The sequence below is a fragment of the Lottia gigantea genome, assembly GCF_000327385.1.
Source record: "Lottia gigantea unplaced genomic scaffold LOTGIsca_20, whole genome shotgun sequence".
In the NCBI taxonomy this organism is placed as follows: domain Eukaryota; kingdom Metazoa; phylum Mollusca; class Gastropoda; family Lottiidae; genus Lottia; species Lottia gigantea.
The window spans coordinates 3,020,237-3,039,883 of NW_008708401.1; the positions used below are offsets into that span (position 1 = coordinate 3,020,237).

The 19,647-nt window shown below is 31.4% G+C and overlaps 2 protein-coding genes across 2 annotated transcripts; both read right to left on the reverse strand.

Moving 5' to 3' along the window:
* Nucleotides 1-256: 256 nt before the first annotated feature.
* LOTGIDRAFT_159505 (hypothetical protein) lies at nt 257-7,191 on the reverse strand (the record flags this gene model as incomplete). The annotated part of the gene is made up of 13 exons (XM_009053807.1): nt 257-421; nt 786-867; nt 1,085-1,188; nt 1,562-1,717; nt 1,816-1,956; nt 2,270-2,382; nt 2,694-2,843; nt 3,207-3,381; nt 3,729-3,894; nt 4,150-4,245; nt 4,560-4,586; nt 5,515-5,731; nt 7,137-7,191. 13 exons carry the CDS (start codon nt 7,189-7,191, stop codon nt 257-259), a joined length of 1,647 nt encoding a protein of 548 aa, XP_009052055.1.
* Nucleotides 7,192-9,895: 2,704 nt separating this feature from the next.
* LOTGIDRAFT_159506 (hypothetical protein) lies at nt 9,896-12,453 on the reverse strand (the record flags this gene model as incomplete). Its single annotated transcript, XM_009053808.1, has 2 exons — nt 9,896-10,327; nt 12,376-12,453. The coding sequence occupies 2 exons, from the start codon at nt 12,451-12,453 to the stop codon at nt 9,896-9,898; spliced, it is 510 nt and encodes a 169-aa protein (XP_009052056.1).
* Between the last annotated feature and the right edge of the window lie 7,194 nt (nt 12,454-19,647).

Sequence of the window (19,647 nt, forward strand, 5' to 3'; positions counted from 1 at the left end):
TAAGGTACAAAAGATAGCAATCATTTTCATTACAAGCACAGATAAGATTTTCACTTCCAGTTTCTGGCTGTTTGATTCACAGTCAAAACACTAATGCCCTGGATGGAATGTTGAACTTCCACTAGTTTTAGTTTATCAAAGATGGCAGATTTCACATCCTATATGAAAATATTCTGGAGTTAATATCCGATCACTTGAAAGTACTATAGTTGTTGGACTATAATGTAAGTTTTTAGGTAAGTTCGGTAAGTTTGAATCACAAGGTAGTGTGTGAGGTAGAGTCAGGACTGGCTGTTGAAGTTCTCCCTACAATACGGTCCATATCTTTACAATGCTGCCGTGGACCGGGTTCCGGGGTATATGTGAATGTAAGGCCTGTAGCATATATTACACCATCTAATCGCACCAATGATACAGGGGCCTGAAAATACAAAATAATTTATTTATCTACTGTCTTTGGTTTCTAAATTTTATTTTGCTATTATTCCATTGCTGACAAAGCATCGAATCATGTTCGATGGAACAATAAATCGAGGCTCTGTGTGCTACAGAGTATCCACATTAAAGATCCATCAACAAATTGAAATTGAAAAAGAGTCAACTAATGCTTCTGTTCTGGCATAATTTCCCTTATGGTACACTGCATGGTATAGCCATTCCCCGTCAACAGGTGCAGAAAATGGGATGTAAGTCTTTATTTCATTTCATTTCCCAGATTTTCAAAAGACATTGCTCAATTACTCTGATGAAAATGAAATATGTGTTACAAGAATAAAAATACATACTTGCAATGGTTGTCGAACCCATTTCCAACCAGGTCTAAAAGCTGCTATATCTGGTACAACACATAACATACTATCTTCTGCCCTGTATAAAAAAGATCTACATTTTACAACCTATCAAATAGATTTATCACAAGTTCACCCAAATTATATCTTGACAACAGAAATATGATTGATTAAAAACAAAATAATGTTCATTTTATCAAAGAACCACATTATGCCTTAATGTTAACTTTTGCTGGCAGTAAAAATATCAGTTTTAGCTCACTAAAAGTTATTTTGCAGAAAGTAATAAAACTAACCTAAACATGGTTTCAGCTTCGACATCACCAAACCACACTTTTAATGAAGGATTAAAATTCTCTCCATTTAATTCTAACATAGCCACATCTCCTCCTCCATTTAACTATAGAATAAAATAAACACAAAAATTATAATTTATAATATAACTAGATATAAATATTGACATAAGAAAAACAGGTTGTTGTGTTTAAAAATAATGAAAAAAATTTCCTATTAATCATAGCTGGTTTTATAAATCTGTATCTTCAAGCTTTCATCCCCTATTACCAAAAGCTATGTTAAGGCTTTATATACACCTTCTAGCCTTAAAGCCTTTTCACGCCCACTTGTTGGAAACGATGAAATCATCTAGTAATAAGATCAAGTGTAGATTCAATTTAACTTGACAGGAATAAGCTCAGGCTTTAGATTGCCATAACATAGATTTCTTGCTAAACTATTTACATTAAATCATTTATTAAGAAATTTAATCTTACATGTAAACTGTTGACCACAGGAACAGGTGTCAGTGAATTTTTGACAGGACCCATTCCTTCATAAAATGTATATTCAGCTTTATCAGTACTAATAATAGTCCATGAAGCACCATCATTGATCATTTCTTTATTAGGTTCTTTAGGACATGGTGTAGCCTACAAAATGAATAATGAATAAACAACTCAATCCTGATTGTCTACATACTGTGTCCATTTGCAAAAATGAAATAAATCCTAATAGTTGGATAACTTACCTGAAATTGGATAATTCTCTCCTGAGAAAGACAGAGGTACATACGTTCGGTATCTTTGAGGAAAAATGCACATTTATGTAATTGTGACACCGGGTCATCAGCATCTAATAATGCTGTTTGTTTATCAACTTTTCTTATCACCTGAAACAAAGACATTCTTTAAATAAGTTAACTAATAGTATGGTACAAACAAGAAAGAGGATTGGAAGCATGTGTTCTATGGATGTTGTATCACTTGGCAAAATTTATTTATGTAAAGTTTAACAGATTAGCTGAAATAATTAAGCAGGGTCAACTATTCACCCAACATTTTCCTCAAGTAAACAGACAAAGGTCATCTGGAAGAATCTGTAAACCTCCTACTTTGAAAAATGGGTTTAAATATGTCATCGAGACTAGTAAGATAAAAATCTGCCACAATGTGTATTTTGTATGCTTGAAAATGTAAACTTACTAAACGAGGTAGTGCCATGCCAGTAACAGAACAAACTAATTTTACTGTGCTGCCATAATGTATATAACCATCTCTAACAGTAAATTCTTCAGATTCTCCTTCATTATCATCCACTGTAAATACAGTAAATAAATAACCTTGAAAATATATCTTCACTTTAAAGATACAGCTCAAATTTAAATCTAATCATATAAGATTATGTCATATCTTTTAGCATGTGGTATGATTTTTTAACTTGCCAAATGTTCAGCGCATTTCAATTGCAAAAGATGTCGGCTCTTTTCTTTCATAAATATCTTTTGAATGTATGCTTTCTTTCCAGGATATAAGTTGCCAAACACGGAACTAATATAATTATCATTTATTTGACTGATTATTTTGTTGTGTATTTTATTTAAATCACTAGGTTTATATATCTACTTACATAAATGAATAGTAAAGGCACCCCACTGTGTTGAGCTGGCATGAAAATTACATTTACCATTATAATTTTCAACATGTAAATATCTGGTACTCACTGTTTGAGAACGTAACCTATTAAACAGTGCAACTTTGGTCCCAGAAGCAATGCATACTGAAAAAAAAATTAACACACATATCACAAGTGTCTACTTATATTGGGCAAGTACCAAGATGTTGTTAAAATCTAGGATAAGCATTATCCTTACATGAAGGAAACCTCCAATATGTTTTGGGAAGATAAATAAAGGTAACATATTGGATTCGGAATGAACCAAGAAGAAGCCACAACACATCACTACATGCATCCAAATTTCAAATGAAAGTTTTAAGGTTTTTTTCATTAATTTTCTTCTTTTCATTTGCTCTAATGAAACTTAATCAACTCTCTACAAAAGGAGATTCCAGATCTTTGATGCTAACAGACACTAACTATTTCAAACACACACACATAGGAATTTCCACATGGTTCACTTACATTCAGCATTTTTTAAAGATTGTTTTTTCTTGGAAGGTTTGGAAATGACTTTTATTCTTTTGCCTAAAAATAAACCAATATCTTGTCCATTTCCATAGAACATTTTCACAGATAACATAAAATGTTTTCGTTTATCTGAATCAGATATGTACAATGTCTTTGCAGCACAATAATCCTAAAAAAAAAAACAAAAGCATAACATTAAATTTGGTACTTCATTGTTGGATAAATGGAGGTAGATTAGTGGACAAGGGCTGTTGATTAGGAGACATTTGCCAGTCATGTTTGGCTTGAGTTGTGTGCTTGCTTTATCATTATACTAATGCTAAAGTATTTTCAGCCAGACTTTGAACTTACTAATATCAATACTTCTACTTTCACTTTAAAACAGTTTAGTCTTGATTATCAAAAGTTACAGGTGTAGACTACAATTATGGGTAGACTAACCAACACAGGTTGCATTCAAGATTTTCATCATTTTTCACAAAATATCTTTATCATAAATTCTAAAAATAAACTCACTTTATCTTCTAAATGAAGCTGCACCATTTCTTGATCTGAATTCCCTATTCCCATAAATGCACAAACTTGAGCTTCATCTTTGGTTGAACCTTCCTCTTCCATTTGATCATGTTTCCTTTTCCATCCTTTACCAAATAAATATATACAGGGTGGTGGACAAAAAAATCTGAAATTATGAAAAATGTGTCCTACAATAGCGATTTGGAAACAAATCTGGTGAGGGATGTGGTTTAGAATTTTCCAAGAATTTCCAAAACCAATGAAGGATCTAAATTTCGGAATTAGAAGATATTTGCTTTGTTTAATTACTTGAGGCTTGGCATTTGGAGAAAATCTTATACATGATCTTCTAAAGCTAGATAGCAGTTTGGCCAATGACCAGCTGGTAGTAAGAATCCTGGGATATGTAATTAGAACTTACCTTTTTTCATTGCCATATGATTTTTGAGCGACTTTAGCATGAAGTATAACTAATATTTGATCACTTCTGTCTCGTAAATATTTTCTCATTGCTTCTCTGAAATAAGTTATAGCTTAAAATTACACAATCAGATTCTGTATTATTAATATTCTTACCGGGCATCATTTCCAAAGCAATAAGAAACCTAACTGCCTCATACAGACCTAAAGCGAAAAACTTTATGTTTTTGTTGAATTTCAAGAGCATCTGAGCATCAAATTCTTCATATAGCTAATATCTTTCCTTTAACATTGATATGTATAAATATATAAGAAAAACACAATTACAAAAATATGTTGATAAAATTATAAGCAGAAAAAAGGCTTAAAAGATATGCAAGTAAGTGGAACAATAGTGACAAAAATACTTACTTTGTTAATCGTTGATCTTTTCTCATACTGAAAAATAAACAAAACTTTTGTCATTAAACATTGATTTCATATTTTAAAAGTATTTCTACCTTTAAATTATCAACCTATCCTATTTTTTTAGTTTTAAATTTTTTACATCTAAATTATTTTGGGAAGATGTATACAATGCACTACTATTCACACGAAAAATTCTTTCAAATAAATTTATAAATCATAACGATAATAATTTTAAACCAATTATCAGTTCAATAATACATGTATATAGAAAAATCTATAATTGAAGAGAGACTAGGGTGGGTAATATATTAAAAATTATAAAAACATTGGTAAAAATCAACATGAGCTCAATGTGAAAAGCAATTGAAGTTGACTATGTTAGTAATTCGGTCACTGCTATTTTCTTTATATCATTAAGTCTACAATTGTAAGAAAAGAAAGTTAACCATGTGGAACAACCCAGTCTCTCACTATTTCTCTTCTAACACTCAATTAATAACATAATATAGGGTATTTCTAGTGCATTCTATCTTTTACTTTTATTACGTTCCTTGTAAGAACTAATAGATAGCATCTGATTTCAACCCTGTAGGCAGAGGGCAACAACCTCTAGCCTGAATGTAGTTAAAATTCAAATATCTGTAAAATTTTGGGAGGTATTTTATCACATCAATCAATGTACAACAGTTAAATTATCCAATATAAACTTTTCACACTTGCTAAAAAGTTTGATGGTTAGAAACAGAACCTTCATAGTTATCTTTATGACATAAACACGCATTTTGATCTACATTTTGGACATTGGATTTTGATAACCAAATCAATTGAAGACTATAGTAAAATTACAAGTTGGACCTCATCTTCCAAGATGAAGATGAGTATTGGTGACCAGGCACATTAATAATCATAACAAAATCAAATTTTTGGAACAACAAAAAATTAAAATAAAGAGACAAACCTGAGATGAGGTGCATCACATTGAGGAACTCTTAATCCGGAGCCATCTGGTGGGTGTCGCATAGGTGGAGAGGGTGTGGGTAGGGGGCTTGGGGGGGCTTGCATCGGTGGACCAATGGTTGTGATACTGAGGGGACTGGTTGTGGACATTGGTACAAGGTCTCCATTAGGTTTTTCTGGAGGTGTAAGGGAACCCGTAAATAAATGTGAAGTTGCATCTGAAATAGACAAAAACAACATAAAATCAAGTGTTTCTGTGAATGAGAAGATACTTTGTAATTTTAAAAAAAAAGTGTGTCCTAAAACGTTCGCTAAAGGTCTCGTGATCTATCTATATAAAATACGGAGCATTAAAATTAATAGATCTTAAGAGGCATAGAATGCAAGAAAAAAGGAATACCAATCATCAAAAGTTGTGATCTCTTTGACTGTACATGTTTACAGATCCAACAGAATATCACATGTTAACCACTGTCTAAGGCAGTATCTATTGATCAAAAGTGAGAAACAACCAAACCCATGATAAGACATTCTCATTTAGTGTAATGTACACAAAGAGTTATCCTTGTCTGAGAAACTCAAACATTACAGGTACCAATAGATGATATTGACCTTAAAGACGGTCAGAAAGCAATGTATTATTTTCCTGGAAAACAGACTCTAGTCTGTTGATATCTGTCTGAAACTTGCTAAATTTCCAGAATCCTTTGTACAACAATTTCTAGTAAATCCATACCTAATGATCAAATAGTTTTTGAAACTGCATACACAGTAAATACAAATTATAAAACTAAATGGTTTTTAAAATTGAATATTCAAATTACCAAAAATTCCATCTTTCCTTATTTTAAAACAATAAGAAGTTTGATTAGAAAGGAAGCTATGTGTAAGTAAATTCAGTCAAAGAATCAGTAAGATTCAGACTACTATACAAGAAGTTTTTCTTCCTTGTCAAGAACAGTGTGAGAATATGAAACTTAACATGTACATATCAATATAAAATATCATCATTTCAATCACATAAAACACTTGTTTTACACTCAAACAAACTCTTTTACTTATCTCAAGTTTGCATGTTGGCACATCAAAAGCCTGGCTTGAAACCTATTGGCACTACCCTGATAAATCAGATAAAAACGCGCTTAGAATCACTTTAGATTCCTACACTACCTTCATCCTATTATCTCTGTGATGAGAATGGCGCCATATGAAACTATAGTTAATCAATGATCTTGAATTCTAGGGCAAGAATTGGGAACCTAACGCACCATGGTGCCATTTCTCATGGGAAATTTGACTGCGGTTACTACTACACCATAGACAAGATTTCTTAAGATGTTTCAATTCTCATGAAAATGTCGATTCCACAATAACAGACAACTGATAGAAAAAATAGTTTCGCAAATCGATAAAATATGGCGAAGTTCCCATCATGAAGAATAAACAGCTAGAATCACTGACTTAGTTCGATAAAATAAACTTATATTAACGATTTAACATATAAACAGTCGAAAAATAATCTAAGATATCGCAAGAGTCCATGTTTGCGTGTGTTGTAATTTTTCTCCTACTGCTCAATCCAGATGTCTGAACTACCATATGGTCTAAACTGTTAATCATTACCTTCAAATATAAAATGATTGAAATCGTCGAAACAGTACTCCGCACAATGTGACATGGTGTTGGTCTGTGTCCAAAATAACCTATTTCCAACAAGCACAGATTTTCAAGACATTCGCTGTCAATATTTTTCCATGGCATTCGATTTTTCCAATGACTAAGTTTATCTGTAAAAGGCCATGCATGATATAGAACGCTTATCACGTTATTGATAAGAGACTTGTCCCATCTGCAAGACTACAAGATTTTCCCACACTTCTTAAGCAATGTTCTATGAATACATTGTCGTGTTATATGGACTAATTAAATAGTGTCTACTGTAGTTTTCTCACTAGAAACTTCAATAAATTACAATTTCTTCTCCACGTTTAGTTTTTCTTTATTCTGATTGGTCAGACTCAATTGTTCCATGGGAAAATTTTAATTTTCAAATTATTTTTGAAATGTCAATCGATAAAAATTTAGAATCGTCAGAAATGTTGTTTTTTCAGCTGATATTTTTCAATTATCTACTACCCAAATGAAGGACATATCTGAAAAATCTTATTTTAATCAGGTGAAAATGTTTACTGAAGAATATCTCAGATTAATTTTATTTAAGGAATCAATTATATTATATTATCATATCCTTTTAAAGGGACTGTAAGGAGGTTTTTTAAAACTTTATGTGTATCAGGGACATTGTTAGCATTGATTTGCACCATTCAATTTTCAGTCAGACATCTGTGCAATTCCACTAAACTTAAATGTTTGATGACATAACTATTGCAAAGGACTTTAATTAATATTAGCAAATTTTGCAATACTGACATCATCAAACGTTTAGTTTTAGTGTAATTGCAAGAACCACAGACATGATTGGAAATTGGAATGTTGAAAAGCAATGAAGGCAGTATACACATAAAAAGTTTAGACAAACTTGTTAACAATCCCTTTAACTGTAACTGCATGATTACATACTTAATGCAGACTTGAGAAGGTCGGTAATATCATTAATATACAGCTATATTGATTGACAATAATGATTGTTATTAATAATACAAACAACTGTTTATTATCAAAGCTGAACAAACAATTACTTCCATATTCCTACTCCATGTCATGAAAATTTCTATCAAGAGAAAAGACAGGAAAAGCAGCAATAAAATTAAGATACCAAATTATTTTTTATTTTATTTTTACCATCAACTTACTTATGGTTCATATTAAAAACAATGTTCATCTGCTTTTGGAAGAAGCATCAAATGATGCTCCACCTTGAAACAGTAACACCCATTATTAAAGTAATTTTTGTTTTATTTTGCACAGTTTTCAAAATTACTATTGAGTGAGCCACTGATTGGTTCTATAATTTATATAAGAATCTAAACTTATCTTTATTAAGTTTGTTGTCACATTTTAAGAATTGAGCAGACATAAGGTTAAAAAATGAAATGATTAAGCAAAGACACTATATACTGAACCTGTATTCTGATTTTAAATTGTTTACTCACAGTAGAAAGTAAGAAAAGATCCTACAGCAGGATAAGATTGTCAAGTTTGATGATGATGGATCTTTATAGGTTTAGTAATAAGAGCATGAATAATATATGATCAAACACAAAAATGTCCATATCAGCAAATTTGAACAAACTTTTTTTCTGCTTAATACAAAACATTTTTTTTTTAAATATTTTTTTTCTGATCAGGGACATTTGAAAAGCAACATGAATACAAAAGATTTATAAAAAGATGATGACAACAAAAATATGTTTAAATGAACTTATGAACTGATAATGTTGAGGTGAAATTTTTCTAAGGAAAATTTCTAGGTGCCCTTGATAAACTGAAATATTTTTTCTTCACATAATTAGATTAAAAATTGAAAAAATAAAGTATTGGATTTCAAATCAAAATTAAAAACATAAAAAGAGTTATTGGATTTCAGGTTGTTGTACGTTAAAACAGATAACCTATTTAATGTTCTATAATCCAAGACAAGTCAAACCTGCTCTACAACTTATTTCAATCAATCAAACTCTAATAAGATCAATTATAAATATAATCTATCAATTTACTTGGACTTGATTCAAACAAAATCAATCAATTTTCTTGTTCCAGTTACACAATCGTTCTGAGTGCAAGATTTGTTGATCACAGAATAAGGGAATGCAGATTGGCTAAACTATAATTGGGTCATGAGAACTAAGTCCCTGACTGAGTAATTTTAAGATTCCAATCAATCTTTAAATCAACTTTAACTTGTGTCACATCAACCAATCAGATTACTGTATTTCTGAAAATCTTGCCTTGACTTCAGTTCTTTATTGGCCCCAGTTTAAATTAAAAAAATAATAATGTATGCTGTCAGTCTTGACATAAGAATTGATGTTGAACACTAGCTGATAAATCCAGATAACGATAATATGAATGTTACAAAAAGTCTAAATATGGGCATTTAACAGATTCATATATATCACAATAACAATTTCAATAAATAACTAAACAGATTTTAAATAAGGATTCAATCATCCATGACAGCTATTTACAAGTGGATGTAAAATTACCATGTACAACTACAAGTGACAATTCATTTTAATGAATCAATTATTCTTAAAAATCAGAACTAAAATCTAAAATCTAAAATCTGAGGATAGTTTCTCCTGACTTAACACTGGTTAAGAGACTGTTTTGAAAATCATTTGTCTAAAGATAACACAAGGGGTGAAATATACGAAAAGTTTGTCTGATAAACAAAATGTCTCACTGAAAATTGACAACTGTCAAAAAGTACATGAAAAAAATGCAAAATTAAAGACTGTACTGTAATAGAAAATGTACGTACGTAAAGGTATATTACCATGTGATTGATCTGGAATGCCTACACGCACACCACTATGTCTATATTGAGATTGTTGTTGTTGTGATGATTGTCTATCGTCACTATGTCGTTCATATTGGTTGTCACTATCACTCGACAATCCAGTCATGGATATTCGTCCATTTGATAAGTCCACAGGATTCTCAACTCCAGCTTGAGCCATGTGGCCATTTATGAGGTAGTGCACAGTATTTAAGTGTGGCGGCAATTCATGGTTCGTTCTTTTAATTCCACGACCTTGCTGTGAACTAACAAAGTTACCGTTACTATGTATAGCATAGTGAACTCCATGATGTGATAAATTTGCACCGTCTAAATTAACACCATATCCATCCTGAAAAGAGAAAAAATGTAAAGAATGTGATTATATTTCTGATTTTAAGTGATCTTTTAATTTACAGGTATTAACCATAATAACTGACATAAAAATTTCATGTCGGTTACAATCTACAAGATAGCTAACACCTTAAATGGACACAAGAGAGGTTTTTTTTACATCACATTTTTCTGTAATAACAGGAACCACAGACAAAAGACAGGACAACTGAAGTAATAACAGCCCATTAGTCACATTAAGACACCAGAAAACTCTTGTAAATTTCTTTAAATATTCAGGAAAAATTCACAAGCTTGCTAACAGAAATCTTATAGATTTCTTTTACAGAAAATCCAAGTTCATCACAGCTATCACAGAGTGGAATCATGTGTTCTTATCCACATTTACACAGCAAATAACTAGATGATTCAAAATGGACACACACACATTGATTTCAAGAAATAAATATATCTAAACACTCCTCTTATTGGTAGGTATATATTGATAAAGAGATCACTAATTAAAATAAGTGAGATATTAATCACAATAAAACTATTATCACATTATCAATGATTTTCTATAATTGATGTTTGAAAACACCTTAATTTCCTTCTATACACTTATACACCTGTGAGAAAAATGTTAAATTAATAATGACGGTGAAATAGTTTTTTTATCGTCTTAATCTCTTTTTCCTACCTGTCACTACTACTAATCCATTTATAACATTCAAAATAAGCCTTGCCAAAAAAAATCTAGGTATTTAAAATCCTTTTCCAACATTCAGACATAAAAGTATGTCGTCTACACCGAAAGAGACATGTAAAACAGCCCCTAGAACTATTTAGCTTAAAGATTTGAACAAGTGGAGAACAGGTCTATATATAAGGCAAGTATAGGGTGGATATGTAAAAACATTTGAGGTTGATTTCTATATAGACCCCAGTTCATTCAGACTTGTTCAACAGCACAATAGACACCTTTACCACAGCCACTATTCAAATAAAAGCCCATAAAAATATGAAATCGGTCATGCAGATATTGTAAGAAGACGGCTTGAAAATCTTTCTTTTCACATTGTCTCTTGTGTCTGAAAGAAAGGGGCTGCCCTTTCTTATCCAGGGGAGAAGACAAGGTCAGGGTGAGGTCGAGACTTCCCATATTTCAGTTACCCCCTTCTCTTCAGTGGTCATTCAACCACGAAATCTTTCCCCTGTATCTGACAGGATCAATGGGGGTGTAAAAAACTGTGAGAAAAACAGCCAAGGTAATCATTTTGTATGAGATAGGCTGGTAGAATCTAGTTACGCCAGTTTCCATGTAGGTCATGGGTAGACACAAATTCTCACAACATTTAACTGACCTTTTCTCAACTCTGACTTGACCCTTAACCCTTATTACATTTGATCCTCAATACTTTCTCTTGACACTGATAGCCTTGATAATCTTCATGTACAAATTTTAACTATTTAAAATCTCCTAATAAATGAAAGTGTTAAAATGAAATCAAGTTTGGTGATTGACAATAGCTCAGATTTTATCAAATATTTGAAAGTTTTTTCAGGGTAAGAAGATAAAATATTTGACACTTTTTAAGATTGATTAAAAATTTTCCAAGTGTTAAAAACTTAGCATATGCCACTTTTCTCATCATAAATAAACAATAAAATATATGTGAATTTATTTTGCAAACTTTCAAATTTTTCAATGTCAACAAATTTCAGATATAAATACCATACCATAAAAACTATTTATAATGTCCCAATATGATCATAAAATTATCAAAAGATAGGCTGGTGAGTTCAGTCTAGAGCTTTTCACTAAGAACTTAGTGTCTATGCCAGTTGGGGAATGCTTACCCAGCAGAAAAATCTTACTGCATACAATGATTAGACCTATCCACCTAGCATCTCTAACAGAAAGTCAATATAACTTATAATATTATTTTGCTATTATCATTTTATAACTCAAGATATAAATTAAAGCTCATAATTAAGTAATCAAATTAATAATATAATATAATTATATCTAGTACTTCTTTCAAACTCTTTCTTATGTCAGTCTACCACTACTACCACAACATTGATTTTGTTAATCATTTTTTGGGTCACCCAAACATATTTGTGGGAAAATAAAATAGCCATGACTAAGTGACCATTGTCCTGTGAGAGATTTCAGTTTCTCAGGCTTGATTATTGATGTAAATGTGTTTATAATTAGATTTCAAGTCCAGTGATTATAGATTTGAAATAAATAACAGAGTAGTTGAAATCTGATCAAATATCAAAGTGGACAACTTAACTATATCAGTTAAAAATTTCTAAAATACAAATACAAGAATCATATTTCGATTATCTTAAGAAAAAATTTAATTATGTTTTTCCTTTTCGCACCTGAGTGGGCTGACAAGGATGGGCAGTGTGCAATGAGGGAAATTTTGACACAACTGAAACCCTATTTCACACATTTCTTTGGTTTCCCACTTACTAGTACTGGTCTCAAAGGGTTTCTTTAATGTACAATGCAAATTGAAGGCAATTTTCTTTTTCAAAACCTTGACCCAATTTGAAAAGCTTTAATTATTTTAACAGTTAGCCATTTTAAATAAATATTTGCAATAAATACTTTAAAAGACAATTACATAAAACCAACAAACATTTAAAAGCCACAAAAAGATTTCATGGATCAACTAATTTTCCACCAAAATGTTTAACCTTCATTTTATTTTGTAAAAAAAAAACTTGCGTGGGAACATTTACTGAACCAGGGTGTGTTTTTTTTATAGAGCTAAATAATCATTTTGTTTGACCAATCTAACTATTAACTAGTCCAATATGTTCAATATAAAGCATTATTTGGCACTATTTGTCCACCATTACCATGAAAATATTTAAAGTTAATGACATATGTTAAATTCATTAGGTCTAACCTACATTTTAATCACTAGACAGTTTGATTAGAATAGTCATAATATCAGTATTATTTGACACTTCTTCAAAATATGAAAAAATGCATTTAGCACAAATTCGATTGTCAATTTACAATACTTTTTTATTAAGTCCAATGCAATACAATATGCTTTTATGTGCTTGCCATGCAGTGTGCAATTATGGAAATAAAAGGATGTGAAAAAAGTAGTATAAACAGTGGAGCGTTCGGAGACTGTACTGAGGCGAGATGACCTTGGAACAGTTCTAAAAACGGAATAAAAGAACATTTTGTAGTGTAACGCTATCTGTTCTGAGATTTGCTCTTTTCCCACAGTTTTTGTGCGCAGATAAAATGGCTGCCAGAGAAATTGTTATTGCCTTCATATCTATAATTACCTCCTTCATGGAATATTTCGTGATTTTATTGCGGCCAGGTCAAGTCCAAGAACGGAACAATTCGTAGCTTCCTAATGTCAACAGGACTATAGTCTATCCCATTAGTTGATTTCAAACATTTGACATCCTGCAGAAAAGAGCTTTGAAGTTGGATATCCTATGTGATGACATGACTCTCTTTCTACGTCAACCAGACCTGCATCACTGGCAGGGGATTTTAGGTTGAAAAAATCAAGTTGTAATCTTGCAACCACTAGGTAAGTAAGCAACTAGCATCCACCTCAAATCCTCATATCTGATAAAGTCCAGTTTAGAAATATGAATTATTACACAAAAGACCTCTTACCATTACAGAATTATACCAATAAGATCATTTCACTCCTTGTTATGAGTGTTTATGGTTCAGGAATCAGGATATCCTATTAACATTGAAAGCTTGTCATTTCAAAACAAACTCTCCTTAAAATAGTCCATAAATTGTCCTAACACAGATGGCACAAAGTATAAATCAAAATTAAATTCTATTTTCCAAACTAATCCACCTGCTCTTGGTTATTCTTCACTCATGATCTGAGAAAGTTTCACCATGTTCAAGTGGCCAACTGATTTAGTTAAAATATAGTGTCACAATCTTTACCAGCAGACATACAATTGAAGCAGCCGGACACTTCATCTAGCCAATCACTTCCTTTCAAACTCACTTTAAACAGAACAACAATGGTGATGAGAAACAATGTGAATGAGTCTGTCCTGACGTCAACTTTGTCTCCTTCAATTCAAATCAAGTGAAGGACTTTCTTACAAAAATCAAGAGACATTAATTTTCAACTATTTTCTCAATTAAAATGAAATTTAAGTTAGCCAGCATGATCTTAGTCGCACAGGCCATAAGAAAATTTAAATACAAATTAAACACAATGATCTACCAAATGAAGAATAAATGTTTCATCAAAATATTTTCAATAAAATTTTGAATCGATAATAATAAATTTTAATTTTCATTTTAATTTTCTTTCTTTTTTTAGAATTTCAAATTATTCTCATTACCGAGTTCAATCCCATGTAAGTAGAGTAACAAGTAGTTTTTATAACTTGGCCTAGTACGATATCTCATGAGAAAATTTAGTGTGAGAAAAAAGTATCAACATAAAAAAGTTATTGAGACAAATTTATTTGTGGTCATTGAGAAAGATAAACAAATAAAAGAAAACATGGAGAAGTAATCAAACGATACTTAAAATTTGAAACAGCCACCTGTTAATGTTTGAAATGCTATCAGAAATATAACATATGGTAAAGTTACATTTAGTTACAATTAGTCCTTGAGTCAATTTAAAATAGGGTCATTTCAGACCCACCTGTTAAGAGGCAATTCTGTTTCATCTTAGAAAACCATGTTCAAACTTCACAAAATTAAGATTGAACAAGTGCAAAATTCTACATTAACATATATAAAAGTTCGCAAAATGTCATAATTATTTTTTCAAGAGATTCACAGTCGAGTTTGACACAAAAGTTCATTTTCATCAAATCTGACCTTGTGAAACTCTTACCCTTAGAAGCTCTGTCTTTTTGGAATTCATTTATTTGGGAGTACCAAGAAATGAAAGCATCAAATTTAGCTAAGCCATACTAACCTCTATGAAAATTACTTGTAGTTTTAAAGTACTTAGTGGTTAATGCCTCTTTAAATTTTTTTTCACAGAACTTCAATCCAACCATGGGAAAAATACTTCACAGTGGTTTGAAATGTTGAAATATAATATGAATGCTACTACTTGAGTAATATATATCTAAATAATTCTAATCTCTGTACTACTTATATAATATGATAACCTGCTACAACCTTCCCATACATATTATATACTCACAAATTATTTCCCATCAACACAAATTATATCTATTGCTTTAATTGGCTTTAAAGGGACAATGCCTTCCTTAAGTCATTTTCAATACTTTTACCTCTCAAGGGCAACAATTCAGAAATGGCTGGTAAAAAAATGTTTTATTGCTAATATACATATTATCATCAATCTATCAAGCAGATGCCCTGGCAGTTGCTAGACAATGAAACATACACTTACAGCATCAGTACAGAATTGATATTGTTTTTTTTGGCAGCAAATTATTTGTTTGACTATGAATTTAACCTCAAACAAGATGCAAATTTTAAAGAAAATCTTCATCTGAGAGTCAACTTTTAACTTGTATTTGCACAACAAATTTCATCGAAATCAGAGAAGGTGAATGCTGCTGTCCTGAAAAATATCTCTCTTTGCAAATTAGTTTACTGCTTACTAAATAACTAGTACACTCTGTTTTCAATTAACCCTTTTCAAACAAATTCAGTTTGATCAAGAAAATACATAGATGCAAAAATTTTTTCAAGTATAATATACCCCATGCTTTATTATGAAAATTGTCCATACTGCACCTAAAAATGTATTTTATAAGCAGTTGGAGCTCATCAAAAACCATTCGCCTCACATTTCAAACTGAAAACCTGACATCAAGTTCTTCTAAAGTTCAATATGAAAATAAGCACAAGTGAAGTTGATGAGAACAGCAAATTGCATCAGCTAAACAAAAGGTCATAACAGGTTGGTAGGTTCCAACAGACTCTGATATCACAGACTAGGTAATTATTGGAGGCCATGACATCCAACATTCAAATTAAACTCTTTTACAAGGTTATTAGGTGACGTCATTACATATTAACATAATATCATCAAAACTGCTAATTAAGTTATTACTGTAATCATTAATGAACAACAGCAAATGATAATTAATTAGCATGTACTGCAGAAGTACCAACAAACTATTGTACTATTGTAATAGTGTCTTTTCTTTATTAGCTGGTGTCAATATTATTTGAGTTTTAAAATAATTCAAATATGTAGTACAATTGATTGAATTAACTGTTTTCAAGCAGGAACTTAAAAATTCAGAAAAACAGTTAAAATACAAAACTCACAAAGAAGAAAACAATCATATCTTTATATTAAAATATTAATCATTGGTTTAAAAAAAACTGCTGTCAAAAGTCTCAGATGATATTTTCATATGAGAAAATATTGTTCCTTCAACAAAGAAATGTAAATTGTTTCAATTCAACAGAAAAGTCAATAATCATTATTTGATTAGCCAGATTTTTTTTTTATTGAAATAAGACAATCTTTGAATCGTTTCTAAAGTGACTGGGAAAACTTGGTATTTTATAATCACAAGGATACTCACGCTGTCCACCAGTCTAAATATTAAGTGGACACAGTTGAAATAATAATGACCGTTGGTTTAAACAAAGAAACATACTGAGCGTGGGAACTTTTCTCACGGCCTTTTATCATTTCCCATTAACAAGTATATAACGGTAATATTTCCCATGGCGGTATATGCGTAAATATGACTTTATTTTCAAGAAATATTGTAAAATTTGGTTTAAATTCATAATCTTTGTTTATTCTTTATTGTTCTACTTACTTGGGAACCAAAAAGGTGATGTTCATTCATTGTTAAAATATAAAAACCACAGTGCGTAAAACAAATCCCACGGCAGTTACGCCACTGTATTGGCGGCGGGATGAAAGACTACAAGAAGTTCCAATCAGTTGTAAAGAAATTTGTTAACAGTATACAATCCAAATGTGACAGTTAAATCATATTATACACATGAACATGTTGTGAAAAAAAAGTCACCACCCTTTACAAAGTTTTAAACATTGAGCAACACTGTCTTACTCCCGACTTTGAAATGAGCACTCGTGGGAAAATCTATTTGCATCTGACATCGTGAGAACAATGATGCTTGGCTCTTACAACAATTGAACGTAAATAAACCTACAATTCACAGTGTGAGAAAATATAAAATATTCTCAAATACAACCAAAAAACTATATTGATATAATCTTATGACATTGTGCAACATTTTAATACATAGTAATGACGTATATCGGTCCTTTATTACGCTATTCTACCCGAAATGTTTAAATATAACTCGTAGGAGGAGAAGGGAACAGCCATTAAACCAACTATGGGACAAAGCTTATTGGTAGTTTCCAAATATGGTTAGCAGGTGTTCCCACGACCCACGGTTAGCGAGCAGACAAATGACTTGCTCCACTGAACAGACACAAGGACAATCGGGCATTGCTCCTGCAAAAAAATCACCAGAAGTAGGCCTATAACTTTGAACTGGAAAAAGGATCATTTTATTTCGCAATTAAACTTGCCGACAACAAAGAATAAAAATGCAAAGTAGATGTTGCATTAAAATACATGTATAACTGGCTAAAGATCACATTCAATGAAATCAACTTTGTGGTTGATAATTGATTTATTTCTAATTATTAGGAACCCATTCATTTCATTGCAATATTCTGCTCACAACAGAACAGACGCTTTCCCAATGCTTTTTCGTTTGTAATGTTTATGAATATTTACTGGTCTGAATTACTGAAAACTAATTCAACTAGATCAAGATCTATTATTTTTTAATAACGGTTCATCTTTGCCGAATTTAGACAGAATCACCATTTTATTTGAAATAATTTTTCATATGAAATAAAACTTACCAAATCGTTTCAGAACTTTTAAAGCTGATAATAAATAATATGAATGGATGTTGTCCTTATTTTGAGAACTTCGCAAGAAAATCACAAATTATCACCGAGACCCGTGAAGGAATCCGACCTCAAAAAGTCAATACAAAAGGTTCAGTTTATACGTGAGCTAGTCTATATCATAGAAAAATAGTTTGGGTACGAAATGCACATATGGATTACAATAAACACTCGCGTAACATAATCTTAAATCGAAATTCCTAACTTTAATCCTTGGAAATTCGCGATTTTCGAACAAGATGGCGAATAAGTGTTCTGCTCATGCGCATATTTTGGCATGACATTTCCGGTTCATCTGAGAATGAAGTGAAAGAAAGGTGTCATCAAAACAATCCTGTGAAGTGTGAAGATTTTATTTGATTTTGTCGCCTGTAATGGTCGTTGTCACCTGACAATATGGATCAGCCTGCAACTCAAACCACCCCAATGGCTACTGAAGCTCAGGGATCGGAAAAAATGGGTAAATTTACAAAATCTGTGATCATTTGATGATCATGAAGAAGTCATTTTGTGGAGAGTTTTCAAACCCTGGATAGGCCTGATGGTTTGTCACCCCAACCAATGTCTCGTGAATATTAGTTAGTGATGACTGTATTTATTTTGATATCTTAGTTTTGAGTAGTTATCATTTTCATGATTAATAGTCTTTTTGTGTACACTGTGTAGGCCTAAAGTCTCAAATTGGAGTGCTGTACTACTACTAGCCTAAAATATTTTCAAACTCAGCTAGAAAATCAGGTTAAGACACTCAATCTTGGAAGAATAGGCAGTAACATGTATTTTGAATTTCCTTGGCGGTACCTATTACAGTTGATCATTTTCTGTAAACTGTAGTGAAAAGACATCTAGAATCTGGTAGGCCAATAGGATTTTGTAGCCTGAGGACAGCTGGATTTTAAATGATACAATTATTATGCAGACATATAATGGAAATTGGTTTAGTGATAGTGTAAATAAAAGTCATATTTAATAGACAGTGTTTTATTTTGGATTTGGTCTTGTGTTTTGTTGAGAGAACAGTAAAATTATGATATTATGATGCATTTTATTGTGGCCTAAGGTATCTTATGAAAGATTTGAGTCATTGGTAGATATTTATATCTGACTAAGCCAATATATCATAATATATACTATACTAGACAATTAGTCTAAGCCATTATTGACTGACCGATAGTTCGATGATATTTATTGATGGATCACCCAGTATAAAGGTCATTATTAGGTCATAGTTCGTTTAAATCATCATTACATCTTCTGTTTACAATTAGCTTACCTATTGATATACTGAGGTTATCTTTGATGTATATGTCAACTTTCAGTAAAGGTAAACTCTTATGTGAAATAATTGGCTCAATTCCTGTTATCATCATGGTTATTTAGCATGGAATGTGGA